At 29.0% G+C, this 17,676-nt stretch overlaps 3 protein-coding genes across 5 annotated transcripts; 1 reads left to right on the top strand and 2 right to left on the bottom strand.

Moving 5' to 3' along the window:
- Nucleotides 1–433: 433 nt before the first annotated feature.
- Nucleotides 434–9,459, bottom strand: LOC119671098 (thioredoxin reductase 1, mitochondrial). Of its 2 annotated transcripts, none has more exons than XM_038081608.1 (6): nt 9,276–9,459; nt 2,190–2,407; nt 1,996–2,126; nt 1,698–1,924; nt 877–1,633; nt 434–809 (listed from the first exon to the last, which is right to left on the bottom strand). In XM_038081608.1, exons 1-6 carry the CDS (start codon nt 9,289–9,291, stop codon nt 680–682), a joined length of 1,479 nt encoding a protein of 492 aa, XP_037937536.1. In that variant the 5' UTR covers nt 9,292–9,459; the 3' UTR covers nt 434–679. The 2 variants fall into 2 exon arrangements, with proteins under 2 accessions (XP_037937536.1, XP_037937535.1); XM_038081607.1 differs by lacking the exon at nt 9,276–9,459 and adding an exon at nt 8,426–8,649.
- Nucleotides 7,819–12,507, top strand: LOC119671099 (C-factor). 2 transcript variants are annotated; one of them, XM_038081610.1, is made up of 7 exons: nt 7,819–8,244; nt 8,944–8,981; nt 9,048–9,228; nt 11,675–11,726; nt 11,796–11,986; nt 12,050–12,199; nt 12,258–12,507. In XM_038081610.1, the coding sequence occupies exons 3-7, from the start codon at nt 9,103–9,105 to the stop codon at nt 12,480–12,482; spliced, it is 744 nt and encodes a 247-aa protein (XP_037937538.1). In that variant the 5' UTR covers nt 7,819–8,244; nt 8,944–8,981; nt 9,048–9,102; the 3' UTR covers nt 12,483–12,507. The 2 variants fall into 2 exon arrangements, with proteins under 2 accessions (XP_037937538.1, XP_037937537.1); XM_038081609.1 differs by lacking the exon at nt 7,819–8,244 and having other exon boundaries at nt 8,818–8,981.
- A 190-nt stretch (nt 12,508–12,697) lies between these two features.
- LOC119671097 (transcription factor Ouib-like) lies at nt 12,698–15,253 on the bottom strand. Its single transcript, XM_038081606.1, has 6 exons — nt 15,079–15,253; nt 14,418–15,013; nt 14,303–14,364; nt 14,025–14,097; nt 13,248–13,358; nt 12,698–13,183 (listed from the first exon to the last, which is right to left on the bottom strand). Exons 1-6 carry the CDS (start codon nt 15,193–15,195, stop codon nt 13,090–13,092), a joined length of 1,053 nt encoding a protein of 350 aa, XP_037937534.1. The 5' UTR covers nt 15,196–15,253; the 3' UTR covers nt 12,698–13,089.
- Nucleotides 15,254–17,676: the final 2,423 nt, after the last annotated feature.

The following is a 17,676-nucleotide window of genomic DNA, read 5'->3' as shown; positions in this document are numbered from 1 at the left end:
GTGGTAATTGAGTCTACTATGTCCAATGTCAGTTGTGAATTCTATTTTTAATCCTATTGTGTACCACTACAGAGAGATTTTGATCCAATGAAGGGGTTTTCTGAAGGGGTTTTTTTTGGATAAAAAGTTTGTTTTTTTTTCGCCTTGATATCTCGGTATGGAAATTATCGCAGACTTCCTTTCAGATAAGGTTCGAAAATGTTCAAAGCGTTCCTAAACTAATTTTGAGTTAATCAGATACGCTATTTGGAGGTGATAGTTCCCCCCACGAGAACTATCATTAAACAATTAACTTATATACGACTCCCGTTAATACATAAAAATATTACTTCGTTTCTATTTAAATTTTATTAAAACAGCAACTTTAGTTATTATTTATAAATTCTTTTGTGTTTTAGTACGATTACAAATTTTGTATTTTAATTTATGATTGGTGTAATATTGAAAAATTATATTTTTCATCAAACATTAATAATTAAAATGCTATGCATCTTCTTATAGTTCAAGAGTTTAAAAAACTCATATTCATTGAATTTGTATGAAATTTATGTGAGTAAGAATACAATAAGCATAAATCAATTATTCATAGTTTAACAAGTTGGTGTTTGAATTTTGTTTTTACTGAGCGCGGATGTTTAAGTATTTGAATGATTACAATAAATTAAAAAGTTTTAAAAGTTTAACTGCAGCAAGTGGCTGGTGTGGGATCCAATCCTGAACGTTTAGTTATGGAAAGTCTAGTGAATTCTTCAGCAGTAGTTGGATGTATACCAACAGTATTTAAGAGAATTTTCATGGTTAGACCAGATCTAGAATATTGAATAAAATACATATATCAATTAAAAATATAATTAAAATAATTTTGTAATAACTTACTTAACAGCCGCTGCAAATCCTTGTATTACTTCACCTGCTACAGGTCCAATATAATGTAATCCAAGAACCTTTTGATCATCGCTACGTAGAGCAACAGCTTTCAGATAACAATAACGTACACTCTTTTGTGGTACGAAAAATTCTGTTGGCTTGTAAAATCCATGGAATACTTCAATATTATCTTCACCATGTTGCCTAATAGCATCTTCTTCAGCCATGCCAACACAAGCATATTCCAATGGCGAGAAAACAGTTGTTGCAACATCTGTATAATCCATTATTTGTGTTGAACCAGCGAATATACGTCGCGCTAATAAACGACCAGCGTGTATAGCGACTGGTGTCAATTCTGGTCTACCATGAATAATATCTCCAACTGCATAAATATTAGGCACGTTTGTTTCTTCAGCATTGTTTACAATAATTTTATCTGCTTTTGTTTCTACATTAACGTTAGAAAGATTAAGTTCATTAACTAAACCTTTACGCCCAATTGCCCATAAAACAGTGTCGAATTCATCAGATGATTCAACATCAGTTTCGGTGTTATAATATTTTACTAGATAGCGGCCGTTTCCATTTCTACAAACAACTTTCGGAATAGTTTTGTGTAGAAATTTAATACCACGTTCTACCATAGCATCAGCGACTATATTTGCCATTTGTTGATCAAAACCACGTAAGACAATTGATCGCACCATAACAGTCGCGTCATAACCAAGTCCATTTAGAAATCCTGCACATTCCAAACCAATATCTACAACGAAATAAATTTTTATTCGTTTTATATTTTATATTTCTTAATATAATTATCATCTTACAGCCTGCTCCAACAACAAGTGTTTTGCCTGGTGCGTGATCTAAACTAAACAGATCATCACTTGTAATGCCAAGATCAGCGCCGGGGATTTCAGGATAACGTGGACGACCTCCGACAGCAATTACTATATTCTGTCCTGTTAATAAGCGTTCGCTACCATTTTTAAGTTTTGCTGAAATTGTATGTGGGTCCACGAAAGAGCCTAATCCATTAACATATTCGACGTTCCTAATTACAAATTCAAAATTATATATTATTTATCTTTTTTATAATTAACATTTGAAAAATAAATGACTTACTTATCTCTTAAGTCGACTCTAGTCACCCAGTTAACAGATTTAATGTGGTTTTGTACTGATTGCACTAATTTACCCCAATCTGGTTTGATTTTCTGTGAATCTGGAATTTCCCAACCGTAAGATTCGGCTTCCTACAAGGGAGTAATATATTATAAATAAATCAATTTCAATATATTTAAAATAATATAACTTACATGTATAGATTCACCAAGTAACGCTGCTTGATGCATTAATTTTTTTGGTATGCAGCCAACATTAACGCAAGTACCACCAATACCCCATTTTGTGCCGATTGGAGTTGGTATAACATAATCCAGGCATGCCACTTTTGCACCATTAACTACAGCCTCTTTAGCACATGCTAAACCGCCTGAACCGCCTCCGAGCACAATTAAATCATATTCGTATTGATCTGTAAACCAAAATAAAAAGATCAGGTAAATGTTATTAATAATTACTCAATTATTGTTTATGTATATTTTATAAACTAAAAAAATTTATAAATATATATACAAACTCATACAATTAGATAAATTAACAGAAATTTTATGAATTATTAATAAATAATTAAATGTTATTATTTAATTAATTAGTCCTATTAAAATCAAATATATAAGTTCGAAAGATCTTTTCATTTGCAGTGAGAAAATGAAAACTTTTGTTAACTCTATTGTAAAATTATTACTTTTGTTTCTAAATTTATTTAAAAAAAAAAACAGGTTTGATGATGATTCATAAAACTATTTTTAATTAAATATTCAATCAACAACAAAAAAAAATAATAACAAAAAAATTTTATTGAATAACTGATAGATTTTATTCTAATAAATAAGCTGCAATATCTTTAGTAATACAGAATATTATAGTGCGTTTAAGATAAATACGTTAAATGTTATAGAATTAAATAATTTCCAGTCGTTAAAACATTAAGATAAATTCAATAAAAATAGATTTCAGAATGAGATTACCAATTTTTAATAAAACCGAAATCAATATTGATTTAAATGTGAAGAAACATGAAATTTCTATAAATTGCAATCAAACGAATAGATTTATAATAAATTTAATAGATCCGAAAAACAACGTTGATTCTATAATAGATCTCATGAATGAATCACAAATAGATAGGCTATAAGTAGCGCTTAATGGTTTGCAAGAGTAATATCGAGAATTATTGAAAAAAAAATAATAAAAAATAAATAAAAAAATAGGTGCATCTTATTGTACGATTCTCCACAGCAAATGGGAAATATTTTTGAATAACTTAAGGTTAATACCATTTAAAACCAGGTTAGAAAGAAAGAAAGTTTATGAAAGAACGGAAGGTTTTATCTATCTGGCCATAAGCTACGCATAGACTTGTTGGTTCCTAACGATGCCAGATAAATTTACCTCACCTCTCCAGATTTTGTAGTAGCAATTAAAGAATTTCTTTAAAGATTTTTTATAAAACGTGTTTAGACCTTAGTGGGATTTGAACCCAGATCTTGTGTGTCATAAATTCGACCCGCACGCAGCGTGCGACCTGCTTTTGAATAACCTAAACGATTATCTATAATTTTTTTCATTGAAACTGATTAATAACTTTGGGTTTTCCGAAGTTTTCTCTCAAGTGTACTGCATAGTTACAAGTAAATGTACCTTGTATGATTCAATGCTGTACATAATAGACTATTCCTTCCATAGCATCCGGTGATATGCACAATTCTTCGCTGTAGTAAAGCAATACCAATTGCCTTATATATTGTGTCTTGTAAAATAATTTAAACAAAATATAGTAGTTTTTTATTATACATATAAAGAAATAAAGATATTTATCATATAAATTCGATTTAATATAATTGGCATGTGTGACTTCAGAAGTAACCTGCAAATTATTAGTTGGCATGTAGACAATTTTACTACGACAGAAAATTAATTAAGTTTAATAAACAAAAACAAATTTAATAATGGACATGGAATGTATAAAAAAAAATTGTCAAGTAATAAATGACGTCACAGTACGTCTACAATTAGCTGCGTCATTGTTTTGTTTTGTTTGTTTTTCTCTAGAAATATTAAAATACATAATATTGCATTTAATAAAAGTCCACAGTGTTTGCATGTTTATTTTGCAGATAATGAAGTTGAAACAAATGACATGGCAGTTAATTTGTTATCAAACTAATACTAATTAGTAATTGAGGCAACTAAAATGCACAAATTGAAGTGTTTAGATAATTAATCAAAAACAAGAAAACTATATAAATAATAGAAATAGAATAGCTGTTAGTGAGTGCATTACTCACACAAACAGAAATTTCTAGAAATTATACTAATTAAACCTAAATTAAATACAAAAATATAAATAGTTATACAGTATACGGCGCTACACATATATGTATATCTGTATGGCAATATTCTCTTTGTAATTTAGATTTAGTATCGGTATATTTTCTAGATTTTACTACAACGTAAGCGGTAACATACCAGCATCTCCATTCTCTGACCTTGACATTTCTTCTGAGTTTGCCCGCAAACGTATCTCAATATAGTCTGATTGATAAATTGAACGTCGATGATCACGCAAAGATTTTGCCTCAGAAGCAGATAAAATCTCAAAAATACGCATACGTACTCAAAAATTCACCAAGAAACTTGACTTACTACACAAAAGCAAATTTACTCTATGTTCAACGTACTGCAGTTTATACACGAATGAGTTCTTTAATTTTCTATGCCACCAATTACGAATCCTCTGAAGAATCATAAAAAGCTATTGCAAATATTGATTTTAATGGAGCAAGTACACTGAAGTCAACCCAAGTGGGCGAAGGGAAAGGAAAGCATGTCTTGCTGCAATTGGAATAATAAAATAATAATATGAATTAAACATGATATCGCAGATATTTGCAATTTAATCACATTTATTTGCTCGTATATTTGAAATAGTTCACTGCGTGCCTTAGATTTTTGATTTACGGATAGTCAGTCAAGTCAGTTAGACCCGACTATTTTCTTTATTGATATTTACTTAATTTATGGTTGTGGCTTTACTGATTGTCACTCTAACATTTGCTTTATTAATTATAAAAATTAAACACAAGCACAAGATATAGTAGAGCAAGCACACGTGTTAAGTACGTTTTGAGGGCTTGTTTTGTTTGCGATAAGAAAGGATATCTAATTAAACAAATCTATCTCTACGAGCACATAGAGTACGAAGTGCTTCTAATTGCGAATTGTTATTACAGCTATTCACACACAACTATAACATATGTTGCTATCCTAGTGTTATGGCCATTTGTTGGATTTTCTATGGCAACGTAAAACAATAAAATTTTAAACCATATGGATCAACATAGAAATAAAATACAACTGTCGAATGATTTAATTAATATAATAAGAAAAAAACTCTTAACTATGAGTTCATCAAAGCTATTAGGAGGTACTGTGTATACAATATGTTAATTCACAAAATAAATACAACATAAACTTCGTAAAAAGTACCTTGAATAATTACTATAAAGGATAACAAAATTTAATTAGTATACTAAATATCTTTATTTCTTGGCAGCCATAGCTGGACCTTCGACTTTCATTATTATGGAAGAAATGATTCATTTTGGTAAAAATTGAATGGAGGTTAAAATAATTGATGAAATAATAACAATTTTTATATAGAATCTGCGGGCATTTACCAACATTTGTGGAAATAATCAAAATTTCAGAATCCATTCACACTAGCTCGAATGAGGTCACCTTTTGACGAATGAGGTCTTTCGATATTTTTACCCATTCCCGAACAATGGCTTTCTTCAGCGCATAAATACTGACTTTTTTAGTCTTCACCTTGCTCTCTAAAATGGCCTAGATGGAATAGTCCATCTGTTTTGCATCTGGCAGATTCGTAAGCCATCGGTGTGAATGAAATGAAATGTGCAACATGATTTTTTAACCATTTTTGGTACACACGAGCTTTATGAGACGCTGCCAAGGCTTGTTGGCCATGGTCTACGGCCGAGGGTTGTTAAAATTGTTTATACTTTGACTCGGGCCAATCTTAAATAAGCTTCACAATCGAACTAAATCTGTGAATGCTTAGTAGTCCCTTTAGTTTATGAGTTACTTTTAAATATATAGCAATTTTATTTTAAATTATTTTGTATTGTGTTACAAAATAAAAAGTAAAAACATATTATTAAGGATCAGAAAAATGTAATTATAAACAAAACATAAAAAAATCTCACACAATCTAAGATTTTATGCTTAAATTGTAGTTTCTCTCCATTATCTACCATACAGACATCAACTCAACTATATTTACAACTATATTCACAAACAAGGTAATTAACTTTCTAAAAAAAAAAAGTATTTTGTTGGGTTGTTTTAATTATAGTATATTGATATTATTGAGCTGTCACCACTGGTAGTACGATGTTTCAAGAACTATTTTTTTAAATTTTTAATAAATAAATATAACGAGAAATGCTGACACCACGTTCTACCTATTGCACAGATAAATTAGCCTCGGCAAGTGCTAAGTCAATTAATAAGTTCAACGAGACTCAATTAATTTATTCTAATTGCATTAAATAATATTTTGAAATGATTGTTGGCGGATTTTCATATTCTTAGAAGACACTGTAATTACTCAACTATATATATTAGGTATATATGATTATAATTTTTAATATACATATTAGTCCCGCCACCTATCAAAGCTATCAATAGAAAAACTCAGAATCATCACACAAATCCTAGCAGGGCACTGTAAACCAAAATACCACCTTACGAGACTGGGTACATATACGGATGCAAACTGTAACTTCCGTGAAGAGAATGAGGAGTCAACCACATATGTACTCTTAGCATGCACTGCGAAATAGGCTCCCAAAAATGTATATTCTTACGGAAGAGGCAATAAAACTCTGTAAAGTATATTATACTTATACTACTTTTTATTGACGCAAAAGGACTTATATAATTACTCTAAAGCTAGAAGGGGGCACAATAGACCCGACGACCACAGTGCCAGATTCCCTAACTATAATAGTCCCGCCACAAAAGGTGTTGAAAACCACATAGGCAAAGGGCGCGTTCTGATATTTGATATCACTGGGTAAAGGTACACATGATAATGAACGTACTGGTAAATATCAATTAAGTAAATTTAAGTACATAAAAATATAAATAAATTTCTATGTTGAAACAATTTGTAAACTAAACATTAATTTTCTCCATGTCACTTTTGTACCAAACCTGTCAAGGCAAAGCAGAAAGTTGCTATTTGTGAAAAGCAAACCAGCGAATGAATTACTAACGAGTGAATGTTTGTACCTAAAAGCAAGGATGTAATGCATATCCAACTGCAATGGACACATTGAAGTCCTTGCTGAAGATCTCTGATTGTATACATCTTAATATAAATTATTTTACGGTTAATCTAGTTAGCAGGCAGAATTTTAACAGACTTTCGCTAATGTCAACCGCATGGTTAAGTTTATCTTTCATTGAAAAGTTGAAATAAAAAAATACTTTATGGTTCTCAGTCATTAATATAATCATTTGTACAATCTTAAAAGGGAACTGATAACATTTACAATTACCTTGTTAAAAACTATTTATTTACAGAGAGTTAACAACAGAGAACTATATTTATTTATATGATGATACATAAATCTTATGAAAATTTTGCACCCATCAAATTACTATAATTAACAAAAATGTGCGATACAACAATTTTATATAATAACCAACAAATGGTTTCAAAAATTATTCAAATTGTTTATAAATACTTTAAAAATTATAATTATTTTTAAATAATTGTGATGACACAATAAACAGAAGAAAGAAACGAGTATTTCAATTTTGTAGCAAATATTTTTGCAAAAACTTGATGTTCAGCTAAAAGCACGTAGTAAGATATAAGAAAGTGGAAGCAACAGATGCGTTCAGTAAATGCAACAATAGCAACACGAAAGAAAAAGACAAAAGAAACATGAGAATAAAAAATATATGCGGCATTTTTCTAGTCTGACCACTTTTTATAAGTTTTTTTTTTCGGATTAAACAAAATAAAATTCTTATTGGAAACGTCAACGGCGTGGTGAAATAATTTATAAATATGTAATCGTATTCAACATAGTAAATATGGTTAGAAATGTACATTCGCGGCCAGCAGACAAATGATTCAGCAAATATTATAAACTGTATTTTAAATAAAACAAATTGAAAAATTCACTAAATCTTGCTTATTACATAATTAAAGTAAGTTACATACATATCGTGAATAATAAAGGCCATAAATATTGGAACTTGTTATCAATGTATCGAATGCTTTGCAAATTGTGAAATTAAAATTGATATAACACAATCAATTACACAGTAAACAATCTAAATACACTTCCTCATATGATTTGATGCTATTAATGTACATTTTCACACTTACGAACTAATTTTTTTGCTCTTCCACTCATATATCTGCTCCAAAATCTGTTAGTGTTCGCTGCTCCCATAGACGTCACAGAATTCACTACCTTTAAAGCAACTTTGGAGTTCCAACACAAAAAATATGACATTACTTCAAAATGTTTTAAAACTTTTTGATAAATGTAAAATATGTTTGTCAAAAACACTAAACGAGTTGATCACAATTCTTTTGTCAATTGAAATGAAAACATTAAAACATCGGCCATTCACAGTTAAATGCAAACACGAATGAAATGCGAAGCATGGAGGAGGCGACTACCGGTAGCCGCTACTTCTTACTTTCATATATTTTAGCTTTATACGCACTTCGTGCTAAATATAATTTATTTAATTAGAGTATTAAATATTATTAAATGTTTTATCATGCTTTAAAAATAATTTAATATATATTAATAAACATAATAAAACAATTCAAGCGCTTCAAAATTTCTCATTAATCTTTTATATCTCATTTAAAACGGAACGTGATTGGATAAGGGCTGCTCAAAGTTCGAAAATTTCGAAAACTAATAAAAGTATGATAATATTATTTAAAACACTTATAGAGCTTTTCTACATTTTTTTCAATTTTTGACGATTAGATTGTTTCGACGTATAAACTTAAAATAATACATATTAAATTGCTCCTGCTGCAACATGAACTCAATATTAATTACTGGTTGTAATCGTGGACTTGGATTAGGTTTAGTGAAAGAATTAATAAAATTAAACAACGCACCAAAGCACATATTTGCAACTTGCCGCGACTTAGCAAAAGCTACGGTAAGTCTACTTTTCTTTTTATACAAGAATTTTTTTATTTAACTTACGTGTTACTGGTGGCATTTTTTGTTCGTCTTCGAAAGTTATTTGCAAAATTAGAAAAAATATCAAACAAATAATTTTATCAAGCTAAATTTTAATAAATAGTTTTTAACGTAGTTATAATACACTGTTACCGCAACGAAGACGTTGACGAGAATACTTTAAAACGGTTAGCTCAATTGCTTTTTCTTTTTTTAATTTATATGACAAATTTTCGCTAGTCTTCTTTTGAAGTTTTCGTTTTCACCACGATGAGCGAAAAACAATACGAAAATAAAGTTTATTTTCATTCACAATAGATTTAATAAAATAATTTTAGACTTTCAATTAATAATCAAAACATACCTTTCTTGTATTCTTGATCTATTGCTTTTACTTAAATAAAAATACCATCTTTACATTAAATGTAAAGTTTTATAAAAATTAACTTGTATTACAATTAACCATTTATTTATGAACGATTAAACTATTTACATAACTACAAATCAAAATTATATATAGTTATATACATATGTACATATAGGCCGTGTGCGAGTTCGAGTAGATTGAGGTAAAGTAAATTGAAATTTCTTAGAGATTTTTTGCACTCCACTTATGTAAATATTTATTTATTGCACTTACTTACTATTTTTGGTTAAAAATTTCAAATTTATTTATTAAATATCTTATAAAATTTTCACAATGGTAATACCTAATTTACCCTATTCGAAATTCTGGTAAATACCAACATTCGGTGCCATACCGACATAATTTACTATTTCGCTCAATTTACCATCAATTTATTCGAACTCGCACACGGCCATAATATTAATTTTTTTTATAATTGCTTTCATTTAAAAATATACAATATAATAATAATAATAAAAAAATGTATATACAATAAAACTCTTTTGAATTATTTATAAAAAGATTTAACAATAACTAAATAAATAAATAAATATGAAAAATAAACTTACACATACGAAATATTTCATATAAGTTGGTGTATCTAACTACAATAATTCACAACAGTAAATAAAACTTTAATATTCCATAATTAACTAATATTTAAATACAGTAATATGAATTGTTTAACGCTTAAATTAATTAATTTAAAATTTATTTAAAAATATTTATGAAGTCTAAATATTTCCAAGCATAAAATCCTGGGTGCCGTATTAATATATTTCATCTATGCTACTGCGTCCTAATGTCGACTGAAATTTCGTGACAAAGTGCTAAAAGTCATTATATGTATGCTCTTTTTGGGTTAGAATAAAAAAATTCCGCAATTTATATTAAACAATAAGTAGTCTTATTACAGCCAATGTCTCTATGTACTGCTGTACATTGCTCAAAGGAGTAATATCAAAAATGTGTCCAAATTCAGCACTACAATTTTTAACTTGCTGTCATCGCATATTAACCATCTCTATAACATAATCAGCAGTAGGGTAAGCATAATCTTGAATGTGTCACAGAGTAGTCCCTATAGCACCACGAGAGCTCTGTACAGCTCTCTTCCTGTTCAATTTGCATACGTTGATCAAGCCCTACAACATCAGTGGGGTCGAGTAAAAACGAGGACTAACAGCTACAACATCAAGCCCTACAACATCAGTGGGGTCGAGTAAAAACGAGGACTAACAGCTCTCCATATCAAAATATTGTCTTCTTCAAGACCATGTTAAGATCGCAAAAAACTTCTCAAAATTTTTCTCGACCTGAAATATATAGAATACATTTTTCGTGCAGTTAAAACTTTCTTAATACACCAGACTAAGAAGGCCATCCCAGCAGGTATTAAGACCAAAACGGTCTACGCATAGACAACATCAAAAAGAACAGACACGAGTTTTCCATTTAAGTAAAAGCACTCTTATTATTAAAAGAAGGGATTGAGCAATGCGACCTAAAAGATCTATTGTACCCCTTAGTAGGATTAGATTGTTTCTCCAAGTCCGATTTCTTTAATGAAAGACAGTATAGAGTCTATTTTTCCTAGTCTTGAATCCTTATGATCCATAAAATACCCTCCTAGGTGTTTCTTCTGCTTGTGCATCAGTGCCGGGCACTCCTCTAGTATGTGATACGTGATAGTTTCTCTCTCTTCTCTACAGTATCTGCAGTGTGAGTTGGATTGAATTGCTAACTTTGATTTGTGATTATTCAATCTACAGTGACCGCTCAATAATACCATAATAATTCTTAGGTTATTTTTTTTTGATTGTGCTAAGCAATCTTCGAAGCATTTTAGGTTGTAAGTTCCTAAAAACATTTTAGATTGTCGAAGTCTGGGTAGCCTTTCCCAATAGAGTTCTCTTTCTTTTTTCTTTACGCCGTTCATAAGAATAAAAAAAACACTCTTATAAATATCCGTTTTTGAAAACAATTCTAAATATATTAATTTATTTTTCTTTCTAAGGAACTGAGGGAATTAGCCGACAATAATTCAAATCTTACGCTTTTCGAAGTCGGTGAGTCTTAGAAAATACATACATATATATATTTTAGCACCAATATTACTTAAATAAAAATTCGTATAGATTTGCGTAACTTCGAATATTACAATCAAGTTGTTAATGAAATTAATGAAGCAACTGAAGGCTGCGGTCTAAATGTACTATTTAATAATGCTGGTATAGCACCTAAGTCAACACGTATTAGTTTAGTTAAAGAAGAAGATCTACGAAATACATTGACAACAAATACAATTGTACCTATTTTGTTGACTAAGGTAATTATTAAAGGTCCAGTTAATATCTACTTAGTTTAGTTTTATATGCTTATTTATTTATAGGCTTGCTTGCCATTATTGAAGAAAGCATCCAAAAGATGTGCAAACATAGAAATGGGTATAAATCGTGCAGCTATAATCAATATGAGTTCTATATTGGGTTCCATCGAAGATAATAATATTGGAGGACTATATGCATACCGAACTTCTAAAGTAATAATGTAATAACTATATATTCGCAAATATTAATTTAATCGTCTATATATAAAAGGCTGCGCTGAATGCTGCTACGAAATCCATGAGTATAGATTTATTTCCTCATAAGATTTTGTGCGTTTCTCTGCATCCCGGTTGGGTAAGAACTGAATTAGGCGGTTCTAATGCGCCACTTGATGTTGATACAAGCACAAGTACAATCGTTAAAACATTAATGGAATTAAATTCAAGCCACAACGGTGGATTCTACCAATATGATGGAAAACAATTACCTTGGTAAAAATTATTAATATTAAAATATTAAGCTTATGCATATTATTATTAGAAATGTAAATTATGTTTATTATTAAAATCAAATAAACCAAAGTTATAATATAAATAATTTTTAATTACTTAAATAACATATTTAATTAAAATCGTTTACACAAATTTTAATTAAAAATTTGTATTTAAAAACATGAAAATATTGTTCATGTAAATACTACATATAGACGTTAAATATATTTCATATAAACAAGACCTTGAATTAATAAATAAATTTATTATAATTTATTTTTATACTATATGTTTCTTATATTAAATAAGCAGAAAGGAAAGGGTGTTATGGTGTTATGGTCCGAGGCCATTCGTGTTTTTAGACCAAGTGCCGCTCTTTTCTTTCAATAAAAGTTACAACAACAACATATTTCCAGCATTAACAGTATATTAAGCACAGAACCCACTTCTAAACTTAATTTATATTAATACATATTATATCAAATAAATAGAATACTTTTTAAAAATTTAAGTCGTGTCATTATTAACACATTAGGAATAAAGAAATGTAAGAAAAAATATAAATAAAAAAATTTTAAAAGGGTTGTAATATTTGGTATTTATACACCAAGCTATGTACTAGATACTTTTTTTTTATGTGACTTCGATTTATTATGAGCAGTTAAGTGGGTTCGACGTTGAAATGATTTATCACAGATAGTACAACTGAAAGAATTCAAATAGATTTTTGTTATTGCTTTATATGAACAGCTTAAATAATAATTTCTACCTGAAGTTACGTTCACCCGTGTGTATCAGCGCATGGTTCTTTAAACGGTCTGTTGATCTAAATCCTTTACCACAATGTTTGCATTTATAAGGGCGTTCATTTGTATGAGATCTGCGAAATAAATTAAATAAAGATTAGCTATTTGTCAGTTAAATCCGTGACAATATGGCACGATTCCGATTTTCCGGGAGTCTGTATTTTATAACTGATCTTAGTAGAGTCAGTTATTAGTTTTTAAGATATCGATCTTTAAAATTGGAATTTATTGCATGTAAACTGTCAGTAACTATTACATAAATCATCTGGTGCACCAGTTGTTTGCATAAACGAACAATTATATATAATTCTTGTGCTAAAAAGCGTGCGTAGTTGTCGTTAAGTGTACCATATTTAAATAGTTTTAGACGTTCGTAATGAAATTCGTATGTAAGGCGATGTGCCCAAGAAATCAGAATCGTGCCAGTATAACTTAAGTAATCTTATATTTATAGTTTACAAAAGTGCTTTTATAAATTTATACAATATTTTTAAAAATTTCCTATTATACAATACTTTATTTTACATACTATTCAATCCATATTACTAACTATAATGCATTATATACATAAAAAAATAATTATTTAAATTAATCCGATATATAGATCAATAATTGAATTACAATTACAATAATATTGTTATATATATTGTATTTTAGTGTTAAACACAGTCTTCATTAAAAAAATTTATTTAAATGTTATATATCGGATATTATTGTAATAACAATCTAAATCTCTGAACCTTTCATGCTGAACTTTTGTTGATAAATCGGAAAAGCTGCTTTCACAGTAACTACATTTGTATGGACGTTCACCTAAAAAAAAATTGTTTTAATGTGAAAAACCTATATTAGGTCTGTTCCACGAGCTACTCATAGTAAAACATAAGTAAAACAGAAGTAAAATTTACACAAAAATACTTGAAAATTTGCTGGTGGAACGCGCTTGTATATACACAGTGTTTACTCAAAGTTACTATGAGTAGCTCGTGAAACAGATCTATTATTTAGTTAATCTAACCAGTATGTGTGCGAACATGACGTTTAAGTTCCGTATTCGTAACAAATTTGCTAGGGCAATACCTATAAATTATATGTTTATTATTTTTATATAAACTCATTTTTAATTAACTTACGTGCAATGAAATGGTTTGTCTCCGACATGTCGTCGCATATGTGCGAGACATTGGTTCCAACTTGAGAAAGAATGACCGCACCTCTCACACATATATGGCAATATTTGATTTTTCTTTTTATTTTCGTTAAAAATTTTTTTCTCATCCTCTATTTCTTTAATTATTTGTTTTATAACCATATCATCATCTTCTTTATTTTTATTTTCAACATCATCTATTTCTGCATGGTTATCAATAAAATCTTTATCTTCACTCATTTTCACTTCCATTTCCGCTTCGTCAATCGTAACTTCTTCAATAGTATTTGTTTCTGAATCGTATTCATTTGTGTCACAATATTTGCTTTCTGTTTCTGTAGTTATATCTGATAAAACATATTCAACTTCAGAAGATTCATCCTTCACAATAACGTCTTCAATGACATCATCATGAGTAAGTAAGTCTGCTTGAGGTGATAACGCATTGTTACATCTTACTTTAAACTTTTGGCTGTTAAAATATTGTTGAGCTCTTTTACATCGTATTCGGAATTTATGTGCTTCCTCTACCATATTTTCGCAAATTAAGCAAATGTATTGTGGTAAAGAATCAACGAGCTGCACGACATAATTTACATATATAAGCACATATTATTTATAACAAATATTAAACAAAACAATACCTTAAAATCAATTACAGATTCAATTATTTCTAAGTTCTTTTTATAATGTTCTTTAAATATATCAATTGCGTTCGATGGATCTACAGTACTAACACATAATCTGCATAAATTCGTCATATTATTTATTTTTTATTAGTATCCTTTCGTATCATTAAACAAATTATGACACTTTGTAAACAAATGTAATATTATTGCCTAATAATTGCCATATTAAAACATTAACTATTCACAATAAAAAATGTAAAGCCAGTGACACCTTTCTTTAGTATTCTATGATGTAAAGCAAAATTTCGCAAAGTGATTAATAATACTGCGTTTACATTGTGAGATTAAAAGTAGATTAAAGCATACATCGATGTTAAAATACTAATCTAGTTGTTTAAATACAGATTTTCGATACAAAAATTAAACTCATTTTGGTCGAGATTAATTTTAAATCTCTTTAGAAACGGCGATTATTTCTCTATGTAACTCTGCTGATGTCTTAACACCGTAGTTTTTTTTTTACGACATTTACAGAAATTATTAAACACACGAAACAAAACACAAGAGAAACGTCAAAATTAAACTCCAATGTATAATGTAAATGGTGTAGATTAAAAATGCAGATTAACTTAATCTCGTTCTCTTAATATCAAAATGTAAACGTAGTATATGCATTATAAAATTATAAGGGCAGTTCACAATCTTAGTACGTCGTTTGCTAATGCGTTTTTTCAATAGGTGCTTTCGGTAGCTATTACATGTAAAAAAAAACAGCAAGCCTACAGACGCTAAGTGAGATATTGGCATCACTGGTGCCATCTGTCAAATGACATGTTTTCACAAATAGCAAGTCTTGCATAAATGCACATAACGCAAGCTAATTACATATTGCATGAAAATAAATAATATATATAAAATTAAAATAAATAATTAAAAGTAATGTTAAGAAGGTAGGAAATTTTAAAATATTCTTTTACAACAGAAGTAATATAGTTTAGAATATTTATGCAACTAATAAGTTAAAAAATTTGAAACTTTTTTCAATTATAGTTTTTCCATGTACTTTTATAAATTTTTGTATATATTTACGTATATATTTTTAAAATATTTATTTTTTACAGTTGTGCATATTTTTAAAATAAGACATTTTCACAATTTTCAAATTTGTGAAACATTTTAATTTTATTTGAATTTTTGTTTATAAAGAAAATATGATTATGACATATGATTGGAATGTTCGTTGAAATTTCCAATGAAGGTTCACAATAGTTCGCTTGTTGCGTTGGTGATTTGTCATGTTTACTGATATAGGCAATGATGTCAAGTTTTTCTTAAGCAACTAAAATGTTCTATTGGAGAATTCATGTCAAAAGAATACGCCTAACAATATCTAATATACCAACAATACACCTATTGTGTCTCATATTCGATATTAGAATTTCGCTCGTATATAAAAATGCTGATCACTGCAGCAATATTTGAATCTGCTTCGCTATAGTTTATTACGAATTATTTATAATATTGATTCAGATTTGTGTTTTTGTGAATTACGAATTAATTTATGAGATTTTTTTTTATTCAGAAGTTACATTGTACTTAAAAGATACGATTAACTTATATAAGAAATTAAAGTTATAGCGACACAGGCCTTAAAATTATTTAATACATAGTATGATAGGATGTTAGTGTAGTGATAATTTATTATGTATTGGATATGTCATGCAACACAAAAACAAAAATGAAAAGCAAAATTAGTATTAAATTTAAATATTCTTTGTACTTTCTGAGCTACAATAAAAACGAAAGTAATTGCTTTACCTAATCTGTTGAAGTTGTAGACTTGGACAGTAATACCCCGATTTGCGTCGTTAATTGGAACTGACAAAATTCGACGCAAATCGAAACAACGCAAATGGAATCACATTCTCCACATATTTAATTTCAAAAAATATTCTGGTGTTGAACCACTTGCTGATGGAGAATTACCTTTTAACTCATTGAATATCGACATAGACTTAATTTGAATTAACATTTCGTTCAATGGCACTCTTCTTTGACTCTGATTTTCTATCCAAATGGATAGAAGTTACATTTTTACAATTAATGAACTTCTAGTTTTTGTGACTTGTTTGGCCTGCAAATATGTGACAACTTTTCCGTAGTCCTTTATTTTTATCTTATAACTAAACCCAGAATTCTTACACTGTTAGCAGATTTTTTTCAATCTTAAAATGTTTTAAAAGGTCTGTAATTTTGTCTTATTTTTTTGTTGTTGTTACACTTTATAAAGCAGAAATTTATCTTTCCACTGTACCACACAAATGTAAACTGACACCTTTTAACTAAAAACTTACATGTAACTTACACGTTACATGCAACTTACAGGTTGCAAAAATGTATTTTGGGACGTCTGGTAAAGGAGTAATTCTTTTACTATACCGAGTCCTAATCCTCGATTGCATCCAGTAATTAGAATGGAATTCATTGTTGAAATGTTAGTATATAAAGCACGAACAGAACTAGTGGAGCTAGTGAAGCTAATGGAACGAATAAAAACTTCTGACTGCCGGTATTTATATGAGTATCTCTCAATAGCATTCTCTGAAAAATAGT

The sequence above is a fragment of the Teleopsis dalmanni genome, chromosome 1 (assembly GCF_002237135.1).
Source record: "Teleopsis dalmanni isolate 2A chromosome 1, ASM223713v2, whole genome shotgun sequence".
In the NCBI taxonomy this organism is placed as follows: Eukaryota; Metazoa; Arthropoda; class Insecta; order Diptera; family Diopsidae; genus Teleopsis; species Teleopsis dalmanni.
This window is presented reverse-complemented; position numbering and strand designations above follow the sequence as displayed.